The sequence below is a fragment of the Denticeps clupeoides genome, chromosome 16, assembly GCF_900700375.1.
Source record: "Denticeps clupeoides chromosome 16, fDenClu1.1, whole genome shotgun sequence".
NCBI classification, from domain to species: domain Eukaryota; kingdom Metazoa; phylum Chordata; class Actinopteri; order Clupeiformes; family Denticipitidae; genus Denticeps; species Denticeps clupeoides.
Genome location: NC_041722.1, coordinates 6654525 through 6673628, shown reverse-complemented (window position 1 = coordinate 6673628; position 19104 = coordinate 6654525). Strand labels below are relative to the sequence as shown.

The 19104-nt window shown below is 40.6% G+C and overlaps 1 protein-coding gene across 1 annotated transcript in view; it reads left to right on the top strand.

Moving 5' to 3' along the window:
• The window catches only part of cpne7 (copine VII), a 38265-nt gene that overhangs the window by 3465 nt on the left and 15696 nt on the right, over positions 1–19104 (top strand). Inside the window, exons 3-11 of the mRNA XM_028956391.1 lie at positions 4533–4715; positions 5460–5534; positions 7165–7239; positions 13287–13370; positions 13456–13545; positions 14143–14241; positions 14464–14550; positions 15712–15771; positions 18506–18639. Of these exons, the coding sequence (XP_028812224.1) occupies positions 4533–4715; positions 5460–5534; positions 7165–7239; positions 13287–13370; positions 13456–13545; positions 14143–14241; positions 14464–14550; positions 15712–15771; positions 18506–18639 (887 nt within the window). The remainder of the gene's footprint in view (positions 1–4532; positions 4716–5459; positions 5535–7164; positions 7240–13286; positions 13371–13455; positions 13546–14142; positions 14242–14463; positions 14551–15711; positions 15772–18505; positions 18640–19104) is intronic.

The following is a 19104-nucleotide window of genomic DNA, read 5'->3' as shown; positions in this document are numbered from 1 at the left end:
CGGATTGACAATCTATTTCACATGCTGTTGTGCAAATGGAATGGACAACAGGTGGAAATTATAGGCAACTAGCACGAAGTCCCCAATAAAGGCGTGGTCCTAAAGGTGGGGAACCACAGAACACTTCTCAGTTCCTGGGCTTTCTGGCTGATGTTTTGGTCACTTTTGAATGCTGGAGGTGCTTTCACTCTAGTGGTAGCATGAGACTGAATCTACAACCCACACATATGGCTCAGGTAGTGCAGCTCATCCAGGATGACACATCAGTGTGAGCTGTGGCAAGAAGGTTTGCTGTATCTGTCAGTATAGTGTCCAGAGCATGAAGGTGCTACCAGGAGACAGGCCAGTCCATCAGGAGACGTGGAGGAGGCTGTAGGAGGGCAACAACCCAGCAGCAGCAGTGTTCCCCAGACCTGAATCCAATTGAGGACATCTGTGACATGTCTCATGTCTCGCTCCATCCACCACAGACTGTCTAGGATCTAGGAAATTGGCAGATGCTTTAGTCCAGGTCTGGGAGAAGATCCCTCAGGGGACCTCATCAGGAGCCTACCCAGGCATTGTAGGGACGTCATACTGGCACGTGGAGGACACACACACTAATTGTGAGTGTGACTCCAAATCCAGACTTCCATGGGTTGATGAAATTGATTCCATCGATAATTTTGTGATTTTGTTGTCAGCACATTTAACTATGTAAAGATCAAAGTATTTAATAAGAATATTTCATTCATTCGGATCTAGGATGTCTTATTTTTGTGCTCCCTATTTTTTTGAGCAGTGTATTTGCTTAAACTGGCCAATGTGTCCTCACAGCAGAAGACCAATCAGCTATCTTGAATACCAACATATACCAACATGCTATAACCTATTCCAGAATATTCCAAACCCAGGTTTTAGTGATAATCCTAAACTATATCCGTTCATAAGACAGTTAAAGGATATCACTTGATTGGCACCAATTGCATAAATAAAGTTGTTTTATAATCATTAAATTAAAGTAAACCCAACCAACCTAAGTCCCTCTTCTGATGTCATACAAAATGCCCATTGACCAGTCCAGCAAAAGGCGATAAACGTTCTCCCTGGATTTGGTCCTGAGTTGGAGAGGATAGTAGGTGTTTAATCAGTGGATGTTGCTTCATGGATAACAAATCCTTCCTCTGATCCTCCTAGAAGTGCAAATTGCTTCTAGCAAACCTAGTCTTCAGACTTCAGCTCAAATCAAATGATGCTTTCATGTATAGAAAGTCATTAATGTGCCTTCAGTGTTTTGTAGCATGTTATTCTACCTTCATTAAGTAATTGTCAGAACAATCTTAACAGCTGGAATGTTGGCTAAGAGTTTCATACAGTTTCATGCAATTCCGAATCATATCTTATATATATCCTCCCTCATGTGTCAGTAAACCTGCTGTAATTACTCTGTAAGTCTGGCCCTTTCCAAAAATAAAAGCATTTTGACCTATTTGAATTTGATGAAGTATATAATATGCAAATTAAAACATGTTAATTTGGATTTCAAATATAAAGCAGTATAAAAAGCACTCGTCTCTCATTATTTACAGTGTCATTACTAAGTATAATAATGACATAATGACACCTTCTCCAGCAGACATTAACATTGTAAAGAACTTTACTTGTGAGGGCAGGCTATTTAGTGCCCGCTGCACCGAATAGGAGTTAATTAGATTCCTTCTGACCAAGGCCTTAATGAGTTCTCCTCACAGACCCGCATGAGAGCAAAGACCTTTTTTATGTGACCATCGGGACAAGAAAAGTGCTCTTCCAGCGCACATCAGTGAAGGCTGTGTGTCATCTCTCTCCAAAAAAAAGCCCCACCACCCCACCCACTGCTGCACACACACACACACACGCAGAGACACATAAACCCTGCTGTAGTGTCATCTGTGTGCCTAGAGTGGGCCTGGCAGATGAGACGGACAGAGGGACAGAGAGAGCTTGCGACTGGCCACATCCTTTCATGTCGTCTTATTGTGTAAAAGGAGCTCTTTGTTTGATGTTGGTGGTCGGTGGCTTTTTAATAATGATATTTGCAATAGCCCCGCACCCTCTTGCACTGAAAAATGTGAACACTGGCCAAACTTCAAAGAATTGAAGTAATCTGACACAACTAATATTTTAGTATTTCTGTAATGTGAATAAACCAAACAAACCTGCGATCAAAAAAATAAAGAAATTACTCAAAAACACACTAAACAAACAGCTACGGTTTACTTTTTTAAGTGTGGCGGCCTCCCACTGGGCACTTTAATGAAGGTTGTGTATTATGTCCATGATTAACATCTATGGTAATAGTTTAATAAAGCCTAATATCAAGGCAATAAAAAATTACACTGGCGGAATGTGACCCACCAAATGTTAAATGCAAAACCATGCACAGGTCTGGGTTTAACTCACTACACCATGGGTTTAAAGAAATTAAAGTTAAAGTAAACACTGTATTGATTTTAAGAAGTTAAATGGAAAATTGCTCAGTACGGGGGTCTCTTTGTAGCATTTGTTGAGCAAGGATTTGATTGACATCCGTCTTTATTTGAAATAATCACTCATAATAATAGCCTGGTGTCCTGAACACCAGCGTTCTGCACTGTTATTATGGTGTCAGTGTAAAACTGAGTTTTCCCCCAGCGGAATAATGCATTCCCTGTACCTGCAACAGCTAGGGCACTTCAATTTTGAGCTTCCATAGTTTCCGTTGGTGTGCATAATGAATGGTAAAGGATCCTACTGTCTTTGAGTCAGTCCCACCTGCCCCCTGAGCTTCCTGTTTATTGACATTCTCTCTTGTCTTCTGTTTCCTTCTTCATGGTCATGTGAAGAAAACAGAATGTGAAGTGAAGAAAAAAGGCATAAATAAATGCGAGCAAGATCAATAGCTGAAGCATGAAGGTTTAGGGCGGAGCCAGTCAGTGATTGGCTCAGCCGTGAGTTCTGAGCTGTGAACAGACTGACTCACAAAGTCCTTCATCCATCACAGTGCTGCCTGCATCATAGAAATATTCTTTTTTCTGTCATGGGGTCTTAAAAAATCTCAATTCAGTAAGCACTGAATGAGTGGGACAAACAAATAAATCAATCTGTGGATGTGATCAGGGTGTTCATGAGCCAGATAAAGACGCAATGTCACAGGCTCCTTTCTTTGGTGTTAAAATGTCATCCAGAGATGTACAAAGTTATGGGAATAAATTAGCAATCAATAATCTCTGCCCAGCATTACAAGTAATTTATTAATTTAATTGATTTAATTCAATGATTTTGCTCATGGTCAATGTCACATAGGGCCGCATAGTATCACTGAAGTTAGTGTTGTGGTGTCATAATACTTTTACTTCTGATTACAACACAAGACGAGGCATGGTGACCAAGACCAAAACAGGTATATTGTACCCAGCAGTATCCAAAACAGAGGTATACTGCTGATGGGAAACTCACACACACACACACACACACACACACACACACACACACACACACACACACACACACATTATCTATTATATTCAGTAAGGGAGGATTCATGATGGGACGAATTATGCTCAATCAGAAGTGAGTGAGCTTTAATACGTACCAGGTATTACTTTTATCCAGTGAGAAATGATAAGGGTCAGAGTTGAGTTGAGGATGTGTGGGAACAATTGGTCTTCACTTCAATGTTTTTTTTTTTTTTTGTTTTACAGTATATTGCTTTGCAGTAATGGTGGCGGCTTCACAGCATGTGCAAGTTACCCATGCCATGGGCTGTAGAACACCCCCACACCATGACAGACGCTGCCTTTTGAACTTAACACGGTCAAAAAGGACGCTCCTTTTCTATTTTGGACCATGAACGATTTGAAAGGCTGACTTATGTAAAGCTGCACACAGCACACGTTTCCACCATCGGTGCGTTTTCAAAGAGCCCATGCCCAGGGAAGTCAATAGAGCTCTGGATCTAGGCTGAAAAATGGCTTCTGCTGTGCCTACCTCAGTCTTCACTACAGCAATGTTTTTGGAGAAATGATGTCTGTCACAGAAATACGAGTCTTTTTAATTTCCTTCTGATGATGCATTGCAAAACTTGACTGAAGTTGGAGGAATTTTATTAATGAAAATAAATCAAACGAACCTCTTCGAGGCCCATAAAACATGAAAAAGCACACTGACTGGAGAAACAGCAGGTAAGCAAAACAGCAAGGCTTGGCAAACAGCCCCGGTGGGTGGTGGTAGAGGAAGAAGAACACTTCTTAAAAATACTTTAAATCTCATTCAGTGCACTGCATGCGGCCAGACCATGGATTTGGTTGAGGGGTTCAAATATGTTCAAATATTTAAGATAAAGTTTTGCCAACATAAAATCCAGCATGAACATATACTTCCACAGAGTGATTGAGTGAATATTTTTATGTGTCTTTTTAGACTGACAAATAATAATGTCCTAGCCCTATCTCTATATACATTTTATTATTAGAATGATACCTTTTGTCCCAACAGGAAGCTGAAATACTTTCCCTCCTCTTTCTCCACTTCAGCTGGATCGTACAGAAGTGATCAAAAGCAACCTGCACCCGGTCTTCGCCAAGGTCTTCATGTTGGACTACTACTTTGAGGAGGTGCAGAAGTTGAGGTTTGAAGTCTACGACATCCATGGCACCCACAGCATTGGTACGCGAGATGATGACTTCCTAGGTGGGGTAGAATGTACACTTGGTCAGGTGAGTATGGCTGATGCTCCTTGCATGTTCACTAGAGGTGTGAACCTTCACTGATCTCATGATTTGATTCGATTACGATTATTGATGCATCACGATGCATACAATAATTTTTTTCTACAGCACTTCACATTATATTTTCAAATACGTCAGTGAGATGAGTTAAGTCCTCATTCACATGGATGTCTGATTCAGATGTTTTTCTGGTGTTCATGACGCCAGGTGAACGCAAACTGAACCCCAATCATTTTTCTGCTTATTGGAGCAAATCAAAGCGTCCACACGGGCATTCAGCACCAGAATTCGGTCGACTGTGTGTTTGGACGGCGTCAAATTAATTTTAACGTTTTCATGGCTTCAATTTCTGCCGAATTTTCGATGAAAGCTAAACTACTATGAGCATTAAACAACATCAAACAAACGGCAATGGAACGCAGCTACTATGCGCAGCAAAATCGTGTATGGCATTCAGAGGGCGTTCATTTCAAACACCCGTGTGGATGAGGCTGAACTCCTACTTGGAACTCAGGACAGTTAGCCAAAGTCACTACTGGCTCTACGTTTCATCTAGAATTTTTATGATGCCCCCAGAAAATCACCAAGCAACGTCATTATGATATAACAGATTATGTTCTGCTTTGCATCGTGATGCATCGAATTTGAGATTCATTTCAACACCCCTAACAATCGTCCTATATGGACACCGCTGGCTGTATGATTTTGAAAAAGAAGTCACTGCTTTCACAGATTGTGGCACAGAAGAAGATGGTAAAGCCCTTGCTGCTGAAGTACGGGAAGTATGCTGGGAAGTCCACCATCACGGTAAAATGAATTATGCCCGTGCTGTTCCCTCAGATAGCTTCTAATTTGAACTCTGCACGGTAGAAAAGATACAGACTGCATTTCCATTACAGAGTTACAGCAAAACAACAGCAATATTTTCTGAATGTCGATCTGACACGATTGCAAAATGATTGGTTTTCACTCAGTGATGTTACACAACAAAATTGTTGTGTACGTGACCTCTAAATTTCCATTGTGTGTGTATGTGTGTGTTTTTTTTTTTTATGGCTATTTTGAATAACTTGAACTACATTTGTAGTACGTTTTAAATTTTACCCATTTTAAGGGGCAATGGAAGTGCAACTGGAGTAATAAGCTGCAGTGAGTCCAAGAAATTGCAACCACTATTATGGCAGCAGTGGTTGGCCTGCATGGAGGAGCAGGGTATCATAGGCAATCCCTGTTTAATACGGACTTAAATTACACTTTAAAACGATGTAATAAGGAACAACTGAGCTGCTCTCGATCCTTTATCACTTAATCAATCACTCACTCCCTCAATCACTTACAGCCTCAATTCATTCATTCATTCAGTAACTCACTCGCTTGCTCAGTCCCTCTCTCTCTATCGCTTCCTCCCTGCTCACACTCACTCAATCACTCTCGCGCTCGCTCAGTTGCTCGTTCAATTCAGCCACACAATGCTTCACACATCTTCAGGTCTGTTTATGTGTGGAAGTGTGATTCTGATTTCCTGCTCACAGTTGTCTTATGCTCTATTTGACTGTGTTCCGTATTTACACATTTAAAGGATTCTCTGGTCGTTGCTCTTCAGCACATTTTACGTGTGGCTTTTACAATCAGACTTTGCATTAGCAGAACGTCAATCTTACTGGACCAAGACCAGTGATAGGTCTTTCATTCTAGAACTTGTATGAACAAATGTTTGCTATTCTTAGGTTTTCCCATCTCCTAATGCCCCCCTGGCTCCAATACTCAGCACAGCTTTTAACTTGGCCTTATTCTCAGAGTCACATGAATGACCAGGGATTATTAATCATGGCCCTTATTCTCCCCACAATTAATGATTCTTCATTGGCTCTCCGGTGTCGACAATTGTGCCCCCCCCAACCTTCTTATTCTCTGTGCTGATTTCTGCTGTACCTGACTGAGCAGCCAGACCGTCTCCTCAAAATAACCAAGCCTGGCTGCTGATTGCACAGAAAGTCCACTTTTATCCATATGCCTTTCAGATTACCTTTTGCCCCAATCCCCCACCAAGTATTAAGCGGTATATTAATGTGAAAGTGAGAACATTGGTGTCTAATTAAAATGGAGCCTGATGCTTTCATCAGTCCAGCCACTGTGCTTTTTTTCAATTGATTCAGCTACACAGAATATAAAATCATGCACGTCTGTAGTGATCAAAGCCAGAATTAATCAGACCTCTGGAAAGAAGTGTGGTGCAGCGACAGTCATAAAATTACTCATCAGTCCGTTTAATGTGTGGCTGAATGCTTTTGTCCCCAGACACAGCAACACCAAAGTAAGGGATTTTTACTTTTGATTACTCTTGCAAGCTTGAAAGTATGATTCAATCCCCAAAGAAAGTGACACAAACCCACAGCAGGTAAATAAAGGAAATGTTTTTGCTTTTAAACCAACGTAGGTTCATGCTGAGGAAATCTCTGGCAACAACGGATACGTGGAGCTGTCCTTCTGTGCCAAGAAGTTGGACGATAAGGTAAAAGAAATAACTTGTTTCATTCATTCTGCTAGGTTAAAATATCAAATGGGTTTCTGTGTTTTAAAGCCATATATATTAACAAAAGGCATAGATGAATAAATTAACTCTTACTCTCATTTGCAAACACTTGTCAGAATGCAGTGTAATATAAGTATAATATAATATGACTTGCAAACTGTGGCGGTTATAGAGCCATTTCCAAGAAGCCAATGCAAGAAACATATTTAGTATTTTGTATCAGGAGAAAGTGAAGAATGTTTGATAAATCGCCTCTTTCTACCTTCATTAATTTTGTTAATTTTGTCATCATCAAAATCTGCTTGATGTGATGCTCATTAACATGAGTGAATGATAAGAAGGTGTTCAGCGTAAAGTAACATTTTTACAGAATTTAATTGGAGTTGTAATTCGTTACTAGAGGAAAAGGTTTAATTAAATCACAGTTACTGACTGAAAGATTCATGATTACAATTTAGTTACATGATATTGTATATGCAACCTTGCTGATATGTTTAATAATAGGAGTGTAGCAGGAATCATGGGAAGGGTATTTGTGCTGACTATAAAAATCCCTGTGACGTGGACGTTGTTAGTTGAATGTGACGAGTCGCCGGTCCTGACATGGAACCTGTGTGCTCAGATGTTGACGCTGGACTGTGTGCGTGCTGTAGCCACCACTAAAGGGTTAAAGTCGGCATCTGCCATTATGAGGTAGAGGGATGTCAGAAAAAGAAACACCCTCCTTGTTTCATGACCAATAGAAACAAAGCATTGAAACCAAGATGATTGTAAGTTGCTCTGGATATGGATTGTCTGATAATCGCCATGAATGTAAATGTATTTAAATTGGTTGATCGATTTGGAAAGCATGTATATGATATTTATATATGCAATGAAATTCAATTTTACTTCCTGGGGAGCTTAGGAGCTGGATGTTTGCTGCTTATCCATTTGCGTTTTATGAACTTTTGATTGGACACTCGCTCCCTATCATTTTGTTTCCTTTTTTATTGTGATTGTGGCAATTTAATACACCACATGTAATGCAATTTTACGCATCAGAAAATGTTAACTTGTTAGGTAACATATTTCTTCAGCTCTTAAATTGATTTCATCCCCCCATTCCCATCTGTACACTAGGTCCTGAACAAATATGTGTTGTCTCCATGGTTTCCATGCATGTATATACGTCTGTTTGGCCTGTAAGGCTGAAGTTGACCCAAGGCAGCATGGCTTTCTTGTACTTCCATTTAAAGAATGTGATGTACAGTCAGGTGACTAGCTTAGGCTGTGTTGTGATATAAGGCTCATTACACATTCCACCTTGTCCATGCACAAATACGCCTCCGCACTCCTCCACCCGCACCATTCTTTTCTCCTCTGGTCTCATTCATTTTTACCCATGATCTCTCTCTCCACGTTCATATTCATCCCTACATCCGTCTGAACCTCCTTTTCTTATCAGCATCTCTCTCCTCCCTCTGACTCCCATTCTCTTCCTCTCACTGTTTTCATCTCCTCTTCCTGCAGCCCGGGGCTTGACTTGCTCAGTGATTATCAGCTAAATGCAGCTTTTTTTCTTCCTTGCCTCTCATTTCTCCCTCTGATATTTCTGAATTTTTGCATCTTAAGTAGTCTGGAGAGACAGCATGTCAATAGCATTGACTGCTTAAGTCACCCCAAAGACCCTTCAACCTCAGCCTCCAAGCAGATGGAGAAATCAATCCTGCGAGTGCAGCGATTTATTTATTTACTTGTTTGTTTATTTGGAGCCAGTGTGGAAAGGCGAAGATAGCTCTTTGAATTCATGGCTCCGCTAAGAGGGAAACATTTGTTGGTGAAGTGGCTCCGATTTTGGGAGCTGAAGCACAAGGACCCAGATCACCCACACAGCGCTCCAGGCAGAGATTTTGTAGCAGAGACCAGAAAGTAAATTAGGTGTCGCTCTCCTCCTTTCCCCGTCTCTCCCTCACATGTGTACTCTGTCATGCTCTGACCACCGAGTGTCTGATTTCTCCGAGTTCTCTTACCACATTCTCCTCCACACACACACCAAAAGCCACCGAAAACGGTAAGACAGGGGGAACTGTGGATGTCATGGTGACGTTAAGGTTGTGATTGAACTACTAACAGTAAATGGGAAAGAAATTAGGAAAGAAATCATTAGCAGATACGTTCCTGACTCTTGGCTGCTGCTCTGCCTGTGATTAAAAAGCCATATATATTAACAAAAGGCATAGATGAATAAATGAACTCTCATTTGCAAACACTTGTCAGAATGCAGTGTAATATAAGTATAATATAATATGATAATGTAATATGGTAATGTAAACCATGTCCAATCTAATCCAATCCAACTTTATATATATAACAACTAAAATAGTTTCCAAAGTGCTGCGCAACAAGTCAAAAACCTGAGTAATATGCAGCATACTTACTAAACATTCAAAATAAATAAATAACATTGAATTTATAATAACAACATAAAACAATACAAGTAATAAAAAGAAATAAGAACATTGCCATAAGACAAAGATTAAGTCAAATAATAAAAAAATAGGTAAAAACACAGAGGACTACACAACTCATGGCGTGTTAAAAGTCAGAGGATAAAAGAAGGTCTTAAAACAAGATTTAAAACACTCCACAGTCGGGGCTGTTTGAAAGTGTGTGAAAGTCTATTCAAAGCCTTAAAAACAAACAATAAAATCCATAAATCAATTCTAAAATGCACTGGGAGCCAGTGCAAGAAAATGATCATGCTTTTTGGTCCCGGTTGAAAGAAGCGCTGGAACTGACTGTAAGCAGGAAAGTGCAGAGACCCGAAAATATAAAAGCGTGAATAACCTGTTCAAAAGTTTTCAAAGATAAAAAAAGGTTTTACTTTGGTTAGAAGACTAAGATGAAAAGCAAGATTTAACAACGTCAAATTTAAACTTACTGTCCGTAGGGATTCCAAGGTTTGTGACTGAGGACTTGAGGTGATTAGACCCAGTAATCAGAAGGTTGCCGGTTCGAATACACTGTGCTGTGCATCAGAAATTGCTGTTATGATGTGCTAGAGGTAACTATATTCTGTAACGTATTTGTTCACAATGCTATGGCCTGTGTTAGTGTGATCCCAATTAATGTATATATAAAAAAATCAAATCCCGCAACATTTTACAGCACTTGAAAAGTTGCGAATTTGAATCCCGTTTCTGCTGTTGTGTGTGTTGCTGCAGATTCCCTCCAGGATCCACCAGGTGAATTCCTTTCTCTACATTGCCCATAGGCATGAGGGTGTGAGGCATGAGGGTGCCCCCTGCGTCCTGCAGGGGGGCAGGTGTCCCACCCTGTGCCACCCTGGCAGAGGACCGCTGACTGGGATTGAGCCGCCCTTGCTTTTCATAGAATACAATTCGATGGCTTCTGTCCAGACATTGTTGATGTTGGCTATGGTAGCTGGAAAGGCGTTTAATGATGGAAAAATCAATAACAATTAGTCTTGAGTTCAAATGGAATGCTGTCTGTCAATATTCAATGATTATATTGGATTCCCTTTTAATGTAAAACAAAGATGTTTCTAAATGTACATGTTTCTACCAAAAAGCAAGAATGTTGTGCATTATACTACCATTTTTTAAAATCCCTAAGGCCATGAAGTGTAGATCAGTTCATACTTCAAGCTGCTTGGAATAAAGGCTGCATTTCTTGACCTTGTACAAAGGAATCTTGACACTGGAACAGAGTCGGAAAAAAATGCAGCCTGAACAGGCTTGTAAAGTAGACAAAAGGTGTGAATAAATTTGGGGGAGACATTCTTTGGAGAACAAAGTCCTTGGATGGCTGCAGCCTTTGAGCGTTGTTAAATGAGACAGTATATCCTTTGGATAGCTTGTGGTGTAATTTGCTTGATGCTTGAGAGTGCTTGAGAAGGTGCTCTGTGAAGTCCAATGGTTGGACGAGGGAAAAATGATGCAAGGACAAGGAATGCAACAAAATGCATTTAAGAAGCTTCTGATAGGGAGAAGCCTGTCTGCCTAAGATGACGTATTTGATCTTTAAACCCAGTATTATGTGAATGCAGTGGTTTGTATTCTGCAGCTACCCATTAAAGACAGTCAATTGGCTTTATCGTTAATGGCTTTCATTTAAAATTCATCTATTATTTCATTTATGTGCCAACCTTGTGTCACAAATCCCAGGTCACATCCTTGCATTATCATGAATTCCTGAATCCTTTGATTTAAAATAACAAAATTTCACTTTATGTAATCTCAACCCACTACAAATTTAAATTTTCATTTTTTTTCATTACTGGTTCGGTTAAAGTGTTTGAAAAAGAATCAATGTAATTACAATCTCTAATATGTTTGTATGTGTGTGTGTGTGTGTGTGTGTATAAACACAGAATAATGCTCTTAAATGTGAAGGGAGTGAAGAGATGGGAAGGGAACATGGAGGTATAGAGAGAAGGATTTTATTGGCGGATGACGAAATATGCATCATATGAATTGCTGTGCTGCAATCTTTGGACATGATCTGTCTGTTTAATGGAGGATCTCATAATGTCTGTATGACTAAAATAGACGGCACGCGTCATCGTCGCCCTCTTCACACAGAGCATTAACGCAGCCCTCTGTGTTTTTCACGTTTCCTGCATGGAGTTGTAGATTCAAATCAGGCCAATTAAGCCAGAAGACATTAGTTAAATGGGCTCAACTAAATAATGGTGATGTGGGATTTGGAGGACTTTATGTGAAGGGGGGGGGGGTCTTGACAGTGTATTGAGGTAAAGTATAATTTTTTCAAATTCATGTTAAAAAAATTAATGTGGGCTCAAATTGTGTGTTACTCGATATGTGCAATGACAGTACAGGTCGATTCATCATATATTAAACTTAACAGCACTCGTCTAGCTTTTAGACCAGTGACATTGTTTTCCTGTGCATCACACTAGCTTATATATTGGTATTGCATAAATATTATTTTATTGAAGTCACACTTGTTCATAGTTCTGACTACTAGTTATGGGGATAAAGAAACTTGTGATATTAAAATGTCTTGTGCATCACATAGCGAATCGTCCTATAGGCTATTTAGGGCTATTATAATCCAAAACATTTTCCTGATGATCAGTGATAAATGTCAGTGTCTTTTTTTGACAATAAAGGTTAATATGTAAATGAACTCTACTTCACTGCCATATTCACTGCCATATAAGGAAGCAAATCTACTGTAAACATACAAACAATTGGTCAAGTGAACAAGGTAACTACATGTGGACCTTATCGCCATTGTAGACTCCAAATGTTATTGAATTAATGTCTTACTTAAATTTTGGCTATTTTAGTGCCCCAAAAGTCATTAATGTTTCAACATTTTCTAACTTAAATGATATTAGCCTTATTGGTGGCTATCATGGTCACCGAGGTTAAACTTCTCCAAGGTCAGTCATGTCTCATACTGACGCTTCAGTGTTGCAGAACTAGTGGCTCAGAATTTAGCAGAGCCTCGGTGGAGCAGTGCCACTTGTTGCCAGCTTGTCAGCAGCGTGACGCCGGATGATGAATGCAAATAGTGCAAACGTTTTGGATTCGGGGTGAGGATTAAATATGGACAAATCACTTTTCTAAATCAGCCTGCACTCATGCCACTGGCGAGTTGTTACCTTGACAACGAGACGGAGTGTGCAGTGGAGAGGTTACTACCTCTGCCTTTTCCCTGTCCCTGTAGAGATGTATCAGGCTAATGCAGTGAGAAATTGGAACATTTAATGGCTCGTTGAGCGTCGTCCGATGTCTCCTCCTGTCTTCTTTTTACACACATGCAGATATTCACTTAGACACACGTCCATCCACTGAGCCCCACAGACTCAGTTGTCCTGATTGGACTGTTGTCCTCTTACTCAGCTTTTTGAAATAAAGCCCCATCCAGGAACAAGTCAGCTCACATTAGTGGAGAATGGTTTTATTGTCACTCGTGAACCAAATTGAACAAGAGGCAAATTTCATTTGCATCAGTTTTTTTTAAGATTTAACCTGTGTTGTTGTCTTACACAGGATCTGTTCAGCAAGTCTGATCCATTTTTGGAGATCTACCGGATCAACGATGATGAGACTGAACAACTCGTTCACAGAACTACGGTAGGGGCGAAGTACATCTGTTTGAATTGAGTACCGTCCCATGTTGATATTCCATTGCCTACTGTTGCCATGTCCATTTTTACAGGTCATCAAGAACAATCTGAACCCTGTGTGGGAGCCATTTAAAGTGTCCCTCATTTCTCTGTGCAGCTGTGATGAGGACAGAAAACTGAAGGTGAACATATACTGTCAAACATTTTCCATATGTTCATGGGGTTGATAGTAGCCTAGTGGGTAACACACTAATTTTTGAACCAGAAGACCACACTGTCACAGGTTCAAACCCCACTTACTATCATTGTGTCCCTGAGAGAGACACAGTTTTTCACATGATTAATCTGTTTTTTCTTTAGAACGTGAGAATAGTGATATATTATATGATATAAATGTAAAGGATTTCAGTGCCAGTGTGAGAACTGAGTGAGAACTGTCATATTGTGAGTTTGAAGTCTTGTTCAGCCCAATTTTGAGGTTACAGATTGATATTGATCAAAATCCCTGATAGAATTCACAATGTCTGAACATGGTCAGAGACACTCAGCGATTGATTGCAGTCTGCGACCAAATATCTAACATGCACAATATCTGGTTGGGTTGCTAAAGGATTTCTAACTCACCAGAGTTGGGTCAGTGGAGACTCAATGGACCAATCAAGGGTGAAGGGTCTTTTTGACTCAGTGGTGAAAGGTCATGTGCAGTCATGTCGAGCAGCTCCATGCAGACATGATGAAACCGCCTGTGTCAATAATGACACTTGCCTCTCTGTGAACAGTGCCTAGTGTGGGACTACGACTCCAGGGGGAAGCATGACTTCATTGGCGAGTTCTACACATCCTTCAGAGAGCTGCAGAAAATTGGCACAGGCAGCAAGGTCAGTGAGAGCATTGTTCCCTTCATGCACCCCCACTGTGGACCCCCACGGTCTGATCGAGTGAAGAGGAATGCCACAGATACCATTTAGTGTGTCCAGTTTTTCTCTCTGTGTTTGAGTGTTCCGTGTCCCAGCGTGTGGATGTGTGTGGGCGTGCTGGGAGGGAACATCGGAGACTCAGCTGCATGTCTGTTCTCTCCTGCCCTGGTGTCTGCTCTGAAGGTCACGTGGGACTGCATCAATCCAAAGTACAAGCTCAAGAAGAAAAATTACAAGAACTCGGGTGTGGTCATCCTCAGCGATCTGAAGGTGAGGAACAGTAAGACCCTCGATACCCCCAGGGTGTCGAAGCACAGACTGACCCACAGAGTGCTTCAGAGCCCATCAGCTTCACAGAGAAACGGCACAATATGTGTCTCATGTGGAGAGAAACAGTGTCAGTCTGACATAACTTACTTACACACACACTCAAGGAAGTGCATTGCCCCGAAACACTGTGTGATGGATAAAATCTCATCTCAGACCACAGTTTCAAAAGTCTGTTTGTTAAAAGCAACTTCATTGTCAATTACAGTCACAGCTTGCGTTTCTGGTTTTGCTTCTAAAGGCCTTGTTCTCCTGTTTCACTAATATAGTCTTTCAGTTTTTTCTCTTCCTCATAAAATCTATTTTTCTTCTGTGCTAGTGTAATTTTCAGGGCGGCCCTTTTAAATCCAACCTCATCCTCTCCTCTCTATACAAAAGCCCAACCTAGGATTTGCACGTCTGTCTGAAATACCTTCCTTGTAAAGCCCCTTATGAATTTTGGTTGTATTGGGAATATGTGGGCGTTTATGTATAAATTTTACCTCTACCGCTAGCATGAAGCCGAAATTAAAATCTTTAACAAGTTGGAGTCTTGTTTCTTTTATGGACCTACAAGAGAGAATTTGAAATGACATAATAAGGATTCAGATGAGATGAGAACATTTGCCTCATTCAGCTCTCATTGAGAGAATAATGTTCTCATTTAAAGGAGTCTATAGCATCATATTAGATTAACTTTTATAAACGCCACTTAACTAATCAGATGAACTATTATAAACTCCACTTAACTATATATTCCAACTATGGCCTTGGGTTCTTGAATTCCAACTTACACTGATAAAATTGTTTGGATGAACAGCAGCTATCCCTGTTAGAATCTTGCATTTATAGGTCAGGTCAGCTTTCCTATGCTTATAAGTAATTCCTCTAAGGTCAGGAATAATTCTTTTTGGGAAGGTGGCCAAATATGTGGATAGTATTCAAACAAAAAAATTACAATTGCATTTTGGTTAATGCTGAAACCTTTATAAAATAATTTTTACGAACAATATCAGCCATTCTTAAATATATTTACATATATATTCTGATGTGGCAAAAAGCATGTCTTACATCAATAATGAAAAAACAAGATTCTAATTTCTCTCTGCATTTCGTGTACTTCAGCTTCACAGAGTCTACTCTTTCCTCGACTACATCATGGGAGGATGCCAGATACACTTCACTGTAAGTTTACCACGATTTTGTTATGATGTCAGTGCTGCTGGATAATGTGAGGAATCTGAGACTCAAAGTGTAATCAGCTCTGTAATTTACAGCAGGGTTCCCTAAACGCTGCAAATTAGGTCACAACAAACACTTTCTCTCCAGCCGCTGAACTTTCCTGACGAGTTTGTCAGTGGGAAGTTAGAGGAGAATATGATTTTGATTTATTGGCGTGCAGAGATGATGCCCTCCCAGGGGCTGTGTTCTTTATTGAATTCATATTGCAGTCTAGTCATGGACCTGAGCAAACAGCTCACACACTCTGAACACACAAGACACAACCTCACTCTGAATGGACACTAGCATTAATCTGAGTTAGGGCAATTACCCCGATCAAACTTGACTGCATGCGCATAACCAAAGTCTCAGGTCCCATCTGCACACCATGTTTCCTCAGCGCAGGCCTCATGCGGCCCATACCCCCACCATGTCACCTTTAGGGTCTTCCATGCCTCCATTTCATCTCGTTTGGACTATTGCAATAACCTGCATGTAGGTGTTGGTGGATATCTGATCAACTGACTGCAGTCAGTCCAAAATGCTACAGCTCGACTTGTAACTGGTTCATGGAGGCGGGATCACATATCACCCACACTGGCTTCTTTGGTCACCCATACTCGACTTCTTAGAAACCTCCATACCCCTTTAACTGCACGTTCCAACTAGATCACTGATCAAATGCTCCTCGCTGTTCCAGGTTCAGTGGTGACCTAGTGTGTAAGGAAACAGACCAGTAATTGGAAGGTTGCCGGTTCAAATCCTGACCCGCCAAAGTGCCACTGTGCACATTAGTGTCCCCCGGGCAGCTTTCAGGGCTTCCCACTTCTCACTTAGGTGATGGGTTAAAAGCAGAGGACAGAGGATTTCATTGTGTCACCGTGTGCTGTGCTGGCAATCACTGTAACAAACAAAAACAGACACAGAGGGGAAAAAAAATCAATGGCCATCTATGGATAAGAGGAGATGTCCTCTTTTTGAGACCTGGAAATTGCGTTCTGCCGGGCTTCATGAATTGTCCAGGTTTTTGGAGCTGCCATAGCCATGTCATGGGCCTCCTACATGCTATTCACTTCCACTCGCGGTAGTGGAACGGTTGCTCTAGGGTGGTAGTAGCCTAGTGGGTAACACACTCGCCTATGAACCAGAATACCCAGGTTCAAATCCCGCTTACTACCATTGTGTCCCTGAGCAAGACACTTAACCCTAAGTTGCTCCAGGGAGACTGTCCCCTGAAACTACTGATTGTAAGTCGCTCTGGATAAGGGCGTCTGATAAATGCCGTAAATGTAAATGTAAATGTAAATGTAAATGCTCTAGTCGAAGTATCCCTAACATGAGCTGAAATGAACACAATTTTCAAATTCAAATTCAAATTTTATTTGTCACATACACAGTCATACACGGTATGATGTGCAGTGAAATGCTTTTTGCGACTGCTACAGACCACAGTATTGCAAATGTTGCAAGTAAACAATGAACCAATATGCAAATATTGCAAACATAACCAAATATTACACTTTTATGTCTTTAACATAAAATATGTGTAACTGGTAGGGTGAAGGTGTGCAAATGAGAAACAGACAATGTTTAAAGAAAAGAGAAAAAAAAAAAAAAAAGAGCAGTAAGGTAAAAATCACAGAGTGATTTTGTGCAAAGTGATTTTGTGCAAAGTGTGATTGTGCAAAGTGATTGTCCGGAGTGATTGGAGGTGAAAGTGCTGGAGTTCTATGTACTGTTGTTGAGACCTTGGACAGCCTGCGGGAAGAAGCTCCTCCTCATTCTCTCTGTGTTGGACTTCAGGGAGCGAAAGCGCTTCCCTGATCGCAGCAGAGAGGAGTGTCCATTGTTGGGGTGGCTGAGGTCCTTCACTATCTCCCTGGCCCTGGTGCAGCACCGTTTGCTGTAGATAGATTGAAGGATTTTAGATTATTATTTATTTGTTACATTTTTATGTTCATTTTAAATGTGAAGCTCTTTAATTTTACAGAAGACTGTTTATTCTAATATGAAATAATGAAATAAAAAAATTATTTTTTTGTCTACAATCAAATTCTTTTTATTGAATTGTTTTTTTTGTCCCATCTACTCCATAATTAGACAGTTTTAGGTGAATAAATATGTTAAAACATAAAAATGGATAAAATGTAATATAGGAAAAAATAAAGCAGAATTTAGGGAAAAAAACAACGGATTTCATAGGGCCCTAATTGACTTTTTAAGTATGAATGTGAGTTTTTTTTATTATTTTAATATAATTAAATTGTTCATTGTACAGCACTTCGGTCAACTAATAATGAATAAAATGGACTTTTTTTGCTTCCCCAGCGCAGCGTTGCTGCCTCCCGTACACCGGGCTGTGTGCAAGCAGCTCAGACTAATGGTGTCTGAATGAATAAATATGGAAGTGCCCTGAGCGGTGCCTGTTTCCATAACGCCGCTTGCTGTGCACTTTACATGCTCATGCAGATGGATTTTTGAAATGGCAGCAGAACAAAGGTCTCCTGTTCCACCTGTCAGCTCGCTCATCACATTGTCAAAATGAATCTCTATTATTTTACAGTTAAATTCTGACTCTGATGACTTGGACGTGTGGGAAGCATTGTTTGCATTGATTGATTTATTGTTATTATGCATTGTTGATCAAACATTTTTCAGTGTGTGTTGGGGTGTCACCCAGTCCAAATTCTGCTTTCAGGTCGCCATCGACTTCACGGCGTCCAATGGAGACCCACGCAACAGCTGCTCCCTGCACTACATCAATCCATACCAGCCGAATGAGTATCTGAAGGCCCTGATAGCGGTGGGAGAAATCTGCCAGGACTATGACAGGTAAGATGATGAGGGGGGGTGTGATCTTTGTCAGCGGGATGCGACTTCCTCTGGGGTGGAAAATGTGAGTTGCGGACGTCGGAGCAGGCATATGCTGGTTTACCAGAAGACCTGGTGATGAGACTGTAATGGAAAAGTAGACTTTTTGAAATGCGAGAGGCAGTGCAGTTATTCTCGTTATGAAATGTATGCATTGAAATCAAATTTGATCGAAGTGAGTTTGTTAAATCATGAGATGGCGTTAGCATAACATTAACATAGCAGCAAGTTAACAGTCTGTCCTTGAAATGGATGTGTTATAAGCAGAGAAAAGGGGCAAGTGTTACAATTAAAGTAAAAATGACAAGGACCAAATTGTGATGGCTAGATATATGCTTCATAGCATCTCCAAAACTGGTGGACATGGTCTGCAGTGATCAGGACATACCAAAAGACCTGGTGAACCAACAACAGTGTCATGGACTG